General features: G+C 36.1%; 1 protein-coding gene across 2 annotated transcripts; it reads left to right on the forward strand.

The window, feature by feature from the left end:
• Positions 1–989: 989 nt before the first annotated feature.
• LOC124885484 (phosphatidylinositol-3-phosphatase SAC1-like) lies at positions 990–7871 on the forward strand. Of its 2 annotated transcripts, none has more exons than XM_047410457.1 (5): positions 990–1302; positions 1427–1631; positions 1708–1873; positions 2940–3297; positions 7592–7871. In XM_047410457.1, the coding sequence occupies exons 1-5, from the start codon at positions 1171–1173 to the stop codon at positions 7670–7672; spliced, it is 942 nt and encodes a 313-aa protein (XP_047266413.1). In that variant the 5' UTR covers positions 990–1170; the 3' UTR covers positions 7673–7871. The 2 variants fall into 2 exon arrangements, with proteins under 2 accessions (XP_047266413.1, XP_047266414.1); XM_047410458.1 differs by having other exon boundaries at positions 993–1302; positions 2940–3162.
• Positions 7872–8459: the final 588 nt, after the last annotated feature.

Consider the following 8459-nt stretch of genomic DNA (forward strand, 5'->3'; position numbering starts at 1 on the left):
CGCAAGACTCTACTAGACACAGCTTCACAGACACCCTAGGATACTTGAACTCTGTGCTCTGATACCAAGTTTGTAATGCCCAAAATTTGGGTCCCGAGACGTCACTTGTGCCCCTAAGCACCACGTGACCGTCTCGGGACCCAAATTTCGGGGCATTACAAAAATATGCAAGAATTTTTTTTAATCTTTTCACTATATATTTATCAAAAATCATCTATCATAAAGATTTGCAAGTAATCTACGTCCAAATTAAAATTTTCAGATACTAATACATATTAAAAAATTTCATTGTATTTTGTTTGGCAACAAAAAAGATCGTAAGTTTGCCATTGGTTTTTTTGGTAATTTTTTTATAAGAAATAGATTACCTAAAAATTCTTTTATATAATTTTCAAACAAGTTTTCACGTTAGTTATATTTTTTTTTTTTTGTACTTTATGAGACATTAATTTGAATAAATAGCTTTAAAGAGATAAATAGGGTTATCATTAATCAATAAAATAAAATTTAGTGATATTACATGTCAACTAGGAGAAAAAAATATTTTTAAAGTGTTAAGTAACTTTTTTAAAAAATAAAAATAATTAAGTGATTTGAAGACAATTTCTAAATATGGTAACTATTCATGGAAAAAATAACTCGAGTTTGACGAGAAAATTTAGCTATTAAGCCTCTTCAAGTTTTTAATTAGCAAAATAACCTACTTCTATTTTCTCACATGTCGGATTGATAATCGATTTGTCCATATATAGATCGAATTGATAATCGATCTGTCCGTATATAAACCGGATCGACAATTAATTTATCGACTCAATAATTGATCTGTTTTTATATCAGTCTAATAGATAATAGCTCTGTCTAAAATATGACTCATTTTTTTTTTAAAATATAGTCTATTTAATTAGAAAAAACACTTAAAAAAATCATTTAACAAGGAATTCGACTTTCACAATTTTGAGTATTTTATCTTTAATATTTTTCAGGGGTAAATTATGTTAAAAGGAAAAGAATACATAAGGAAAGGGCAAAGAGGATGAAATGACCTAGGACACATGAAATGGGTAGAAAGAACTATAATCACTCCTTCCAAGAAGTTGATGATCCGAAGACCAAAACCGTTTAAGTTGTGAAGAAATCGAACTCTGGTTCCATTGGTTCTACATCTTTTCAATGGCGAAACCCGAGAGTATGAAGTTAAATTCATCAAAGCTACCCCAAAAAATCTACCCCTCTAATGATCCATCTGAATTCAATCCTCTTTCCTATTCCCTCGAAAAGTTTCGCCTCTATGAAACACGTGCTGTACGTTTCCACTTCTCTGTCTTATTATTATTATTATTATTATTATTATTATTATTTTTTTTTTTTTTTGATAAGAACCCAATTCGTTTTTTATTTTGATTGATTGGATTTTTGTTTTTTGCAGAGGTTTTATTTAATAGGTAGTGATAGGAATAAGCAGTTCTTTAGAGTGCTAAAGATTGATAGAATGGAGCCTTCAGATCTTAACATAAGTGAAGACCCAGTTGTGTATCCCCCTGAGGAAATAAAAAGTTTACTTCAACGGATTGCTGAAGGAAATAGAGCTACTGGGGGCTTGAATTTTGTGGCTAAAGTTTATGGCATTGCTGGTTAGTCTTTTGTATGAACTCTTTTGCCTGTTATAGTTTCTACTACTAATTTTGGGCTAACTGATGGATTTGTTAGGTTGCATTAAATTTTTGGAGTCACATTATCTTGTATTGGTGACAAAAAGGCGCCAAATTGGATGTGTATGTGGTCATGCAATATATAGTATAGACGAGAGCCAAATTATTGCAATACCTCATGTCTCGGTCCAAACTGATGTTGCTCATTCGAAAACTGAGTTAAGGTAGTAAGTAAGTCTCTTATTTGGTTGAATTTTTGGAATAAGAAGCTTTAGTTGCATACTGTTTATATGTCTTTTGAGCCAGTGCTACAATTTCCTTTCTTTTAATGGCTTAATAGTAAATGTTGAAACTTTTTTAAGTATACTCGGAGGGGTTGCTTTAAGGTGCTGTTCGTTTCTTGGATATGATTTACTGGCCATTTTCAAACCAGCCGCAACATATCTATTTGAGTTTCAATTGTGATAATTTTATTCTCTATATAGTGCCAAGAAGGTGCAAATATGTACAAAAAGGACCCTGCTCTTTAAGGAGGTCCCTGAAGGAGTGATTACAGTTCAGCTTTGGAGACTTTTTCATCAGCCTTAAAAGGCATTTCTTGGATAATGCCCAGAAAGATAACTGAAGTTTTACATGGTGGGGAGGAAGCAGGAGTCCAGGTGGAAGACGAGTAGATGGAGAATTGTCCTTGCTAGCATTTGATGGACAATCGGGAAAGAAAGGAATTCCAGGTGTTTTGAGGATCTGAATAACTCGGTGCACAAGATCAAATGGAATTGTTTTCTGCCTTTTTGTTTTTTGTGTGAACAGATTTATTCAGAGGATTCTGTTGATATAGTTGATGTTCTAGGTTCTAATTTTGGTAGAGAATTCTATTTCCTTAGAATCTCAATTGTAAATATGGTTTCAGTACGTTGTACTGTTTGTCTATTTATACATACTAGTAATCCGAAAATAAAATTTTCTTTTGGAATGTAAAAGATAGACAGAGTATCATATAAGTTTGTTCGGAGAAAGTAATTCACTGTTCATATTTCTTCTGCTTCCTTTTTAAAATCTTCATATTTCTATTTGGATCCTGTTCCTAGTTTAGGGTTTTAAGGTGTCTACTTTCGCATCTGGTACTGTATTCTGTAGAAATCATCATTGCTTTGTGTGGATTTATTTTCACTTCACTAGAATTTTGTTTATGTGTTTACTTTCTCAAGTTTTGAGTCCTCTATTTGATTTAATGATCAAAATTTGGCCCTTAGGTTGTTTCTTGGCTGACTAAGTTTTCAAAAATTGCAGGTACAAGAAGCTTTTGTCTAGTGTTGACTTGACAAAAGATTTTTTCTACAGTTATACGTATCCTATAATGCGAAGCTTGCAGAAAAATGTCTTGTCTACTGGTGAGGATGGGATGCCATATGACAATCTTTTTGTCTGGAATAGTTATCTAACACATACAATTCGATCAAGATGCAAGAACACAATGTGGACAATTGCTTTAATTCATGGGCACTTTAAGCAGGTGTTTGATTACTTTTCCATTACATTTTTTGATAACCGAGAAATCCTCGAGGGCTGGTGGTGCACGGTTCAGAATTCGGCAGATAATGGGCTACTTCTCTACCTTCTCTGCTTAAATACTAAGCTTTTGTCTGAGGCAAGGTTCAACTCATCACATGCTCCTAACCACACATCATCTATTGAACTCTCACCACTAGACCAAAGCCCGAGGGAAAACATTAAGATTTACTTTTTCATTACTTATGTTGTTTTTCTCTGCTGATTCCTCTAGTTACAAGTATATTGGATTTAATTTCTCAAGCTTAAAATAACCATACTGATACCTCTGGTTACAAACACTTTTGATTCAGTGCTCAAGCTTAAAATAGCTCCACTGTAAGCTTCTTCCTGCTTGTTGCTGCATCGGGCTTTTCATGATTTTCCTATGCAATCTTGCTGCTGTTTCTTGTTGGAGAGCACATGAGTTTGTCGTTTTTGAAGGACAAATTAGCATGTTTTATCTTTTTGTATATCCATACAATATACTTGGATAAAAGCTGCCTCAAATTAATTGATATGGGAATGAGAATCAAAGATTACATTATAGAAAAAATTACTAAATATTTTCCTTGCTTCTGGTTCGGAAATAGCTGATTACAATTATAGTAACATAGGTTGTACCTAATAGTGTGGCCCAGTGGATGATGAAGTGGATTGAGAACGGTTGAGAATATAATTAAATAATTAAAGTGTGTTCTCTCTAACAACTTAAGCTTTTAGATGAGATGGTCACACTCTTCAACATGGTATTAGAGCCGGACCCATCCCAAATCTTTGTTCACCAATGTTAGGCCCACCCAATTCATTTGCTTCTGATGTTGAGCCCCCTATCTTATATTGTCCATGCTCCAGATGTCCAGTCCTGAGCGTGCGGGTGGGGTGGGGTGTGTGTTGGAGTCCCACATCGTCGGGTTAAAGGGTCCTTGGACTCCTTATATGGTCTTGGGCAATCCTCCCCTCACGAGATAGCTTTTGAGGTTGAGTTAGGCCCAAGGTCCATTTCTTTATTATGGTATTTGAGCCAGACCCATCCCAAATCTTTGTTATTATATTGCCCACGCTCCCATTAACGAGTTAACGAGGCTTGGGCGTGCGGGAAAGTGTTAAGTATCCCACATAAAAAAATGGGAAATTGATCGCCTTATATGGACTTGGACAATCCTTTCCTCATGAGCAAGCTTTTGAGATTGAGTTAGGCCCAAAATGCATTCTTAACATGTTAGCAGGGCAAGCAGAGGTCTTGTCCAAAAATGAATTTTGGGCCTAACTCATTATTAAAAATGAATTTCCACATGCTTGGCCTATGAAAAAAATTAGGCCCGTATGTGGGGGGCGTGTCGAGAATATAATTAAATAGTTAAAGTGTGCTTTCTCTAACAGCTTAAGCTTTTAGATGAGATGGTTACACCCTTCAACAAGAAACATGACTTCTCAAGTTTAAATCCCAAGTGAAGCCTTGACGGATAAAGTTACTTGGCGTTACCGGGTACTTGTGTTGTTGGGAAATCGCAGACATGTCTTGGAATTAGTAGAGGCGCGCGCAAGCTGGTGATTATAATAAAACATAATTACAGTGACATGGGTCAGCTTGTGTAATCCCCTCTAGCTACTATCATATAAAAATACCCAGTGATATATTTGAATCTTAAATCGCCGTGGATTTTGATCCTAACAAACCCTGGATATTAATTTGAAGCAGATGATTCAATTTTTGGTGAAGTTTTGAAAGCTTAGGTGTAACCCCTCCCCTCCCCTAAACCTATTAAAAATGTTGTGCGTTCTTTCTTTATCAAAATTTAGAAAAAAGAAAGTACAAAGGAATTGGTACGGAAGAAAGTACAAGGACATAACCATGAGAGAGGATGAGGAACAAGTGGTCCAACAATTTAACTGGTCTCTATGACAAGGACATAACCATATCCCACCTTTAACTAATTTGTCAGTTCACTTAGAGGCTTTGATATGAGAGAGGATGAGGAAGAAGTGGTCCAACAAGGCTACAACAACATGGCCTTTGCTACTCAAAGAGGAAGAGGTCGTGGGGGTTACTCTCACAAAAGAGGACACTCAACTTTACCTTAAGAGGCAGGGTTTCAGACCTGCTAGGCAAGACAACAACATTAAGGCAATTGGCATGAACATAGTTGGCTCTAGATGGGTGTTCAAAACCAAATTGAAGGCATATGGATCCATAGAAAGGCATAAGGCAAGACTAATTACCAAGAAATACTCACTACTTGAAGGAGTAGACTTTGAAGAAACCTTCAGTCCAGTTGTGAAGGCCACTACTATAAGAATAGTTCTTTCAATTGCCATTACCCGTCACTGGTGTATCATGCAACTAGATGTAAAGAATGCATTCTTGCATGGACATCTCCAAGAAGAGGTGTATATGACTCAACCACCAGCACCATGCAACTAGATGTAAAGAATGCGTTCTTGCATGGACATCTCCAAGAAGAGGTGTATATGACTCAACCACCAGGTTTCAAGAATCCTGGCAAGGTGTGTTTACTAAAGAAAGCATTGTATGGCCTTAAACAGGCTCCTAGAGCTTGGTTTGATAGGTTTAGCTTACATATACTTCACCTTGGATTCAAGTGTAGCAAGGCAGACTCATCACCTTTTGTACTACACTGTAAAAGAGGAACAATTCTACTGCTCCTATATGTTGATGACATAATTATCACTGGAAGTCATACTACAATAATTTCAGAAATTATTGGTGAGTTAGGAAAAGAATTTTCTATGAAGGATCTTGGCTCCTTGCACCTCTTTCCAGGAATTGAGGTCACTTACTTTAGTGGAGGCATTTATCTAAGTCAGAGTGAGTATGGAGCAAAACTACTCTCCAAAACCAGCATGACCCTTGCTAAATCGGTAAGCACACCATTGGCACAAAAGCATGGCTTGCAGGAAGCTGAAGGCGACCCACTGGATGCTTCATTATACAGAAGTATTGTTGGCAGTCTACAATACTTGACACTAACCAGACTAGACATAACTCATGCAGTAAATTTGGTAAGTCAATTTATGCAAAGTCCCAACAATACACACTATCAAACTATCAAGAGGATACTTAGATACGTGAAGGGCATAACTTAGTTTGGTTTGAGGATCTTGTCTCACTTTCCATTTAGGCTATATGGTTTCTCTGATGCAGATTGGGGGGATGTCCTATGACTAGAAGATCAACTACAGGCTACAATATCTACCTTGGAGCAAATTGTGTATCTTGGACATCCAAGAAACAACATACAGTGGCAAGGTCCAGTTCGGAAGCAGAATATAGGGCACTAGCCTCAAGAAATAACATGGATAACATACGTTCTCAGAGACATTGGAGTACATCTAAAGGCTGGACCTATATTGTTTTGTGACAACTGGAGTGCATTATACATGACAGTCAATCCAGTCATACATGCCAGAACAAAACATGTTTAGATGGACTATCACTTTGTCAAGGAAAAGGTTGCCAGTCGATAGCTTGTCACAAGGTTTGTTTGATCAAAGGATCAGTTAGCTAACATCCACACAAAGGCACTGACGAAGGAGATGTTTGCACGATTTAGAAGCAAGCTAGGAGTGGTTATTACACCTCCCACTATCTTGAGGGGAAGTGTTGAAGAGATTGAACCAGAACAGGAGTGTAAGAGATATGTCTGCCTTGAATAGGATAGCTATTGTTGAGTTTGTATTTAAACCAATGTATTAGTCATGCATATTGTAGAACTCTATGCTCATTGTAGAAGTTAAGATACTGGAGGAGTCTTCTTAGGTCACAATTCAGCATATTGGATTTGTATAAATACAGGCCATGTCTGCCTTTGAAACTAAATGAGAAAAACATCGATTGTTCCTAAAATATTTTGCCAATCTTATGTTTTGCTATAGGACACGAGCCTAGATAGAAAAATTTGGAGGTCATTGATTAGGATAGAAGGTTAGTAAGTAGTAGAGTGTATTCCCACTTTATTTGGGAGAGCTAGAAGTCTAACCTTCTCCTCATCTTATTAGTAGTATTATTTAGTAGTCGCACAGTTTCTTATTTTTCAATGTGTATTACTATCAGTTGTTGCATTTGCTTTGTACCTTGCTATTTTGCTGTCATATTTTTCTTGCAATACTGCTTCAAAAACATCCTTTTAAGTCGAGGGTCTATCGGAAACTTCTTCTCTACCTCACAAAAGTAGGGGTAAGTTAATGTGTACATCCTACCCTCCCCATACACCACTTGTGGGATTACACTTGGTACATTGTTGTTGTATCTTGTCCTTTAATTTTCTATTTTCGTATTTATTGTAATAAGTCCCTTCGACTAGAGTTCTGCAGACCAGTTGATGATAAATTGCTCGGGCATCTGATATCTACTTTTTGCTTAATGTCTGCAGACTAGGCTATCAATATTTGGAAAAGACTTCAGTGTTTCCCTGGTTTCTAGACGTTCTCGGCATTTTGCAGGAACACGGTAGGCCAAGTGCCATTTTCATTTTTTATTTTCTATTGTAATTTCCCAAAGGTTTTCTTTTGTTTGCCAGCTTCTTAAATTGACGATCTGTACAAACCAAAAAGTTGTAAACAATAAACTTATCTTTTCTCCACACTATAGAAGAAAATTGAAATAAAAGACATAACTTGTCCGAGGAGACGTTGACAAGGTCAATTTGCTTACTTTTCAGTTTATCTTTCTGTTTCTATAGGGTTTTCCTTCTCGAGTTGCTTCAAACTTATTACTCCCTTTGTCCCACTTTATGTGACACAATTACGAGTTCAACAGTCAACGGAGTTTTCTAGGACTGTGATTTTTTTCTTATTCCTTTTAAATTTTTTGAATTATTAACTATTATAACTTGTATTACAATTTATGAAGCTCCTAAATATGTAACTTTTATTTCAAAACACTTGAAGATTCTATGTTTGAATTCACACTGAAAATTAGATAGTTTGACTTAGACCCTCGTACTCCGAATCGTGTCACATAAAGCGAGACAAAAGAAACATTTTTATTATTATTTAAACATTGTATCCGCTGATCATTGATGTGCAAAAAGTTATTGTACAAGATCTTTGAATTGAGACTAAGCATGTAGTCCTATCCAAAAAGTACGCTTTACAATTGAAGTCAAGCTGGTTCATATGCAATAAGAGAGTGCTTTGTTTTTTTGTAAGCTAATATGTGCTGCTAATGTCTGTAAGAACATAATTCTGCTTATGAGCTAACAAGTTTTCACATGTCTAGACTCTAGAAGACTGATTTAG

Source organism: Capsicum annuum, chromosome 4, assembly GCF_002878395.1.
Source record: "Capsicum annuum cultivar UCD-10X-F1 chromosome 4, UCD10Xv1.1, whole genome shotgun sequence".
In the NCBI taxonomy this organism is placed as follows: Eukaryota; Viridiplantae; Streptophyta; class Magnoliopsida; order Solanales; family Solanaceae; genus Capsicum; species Capsicum annuum.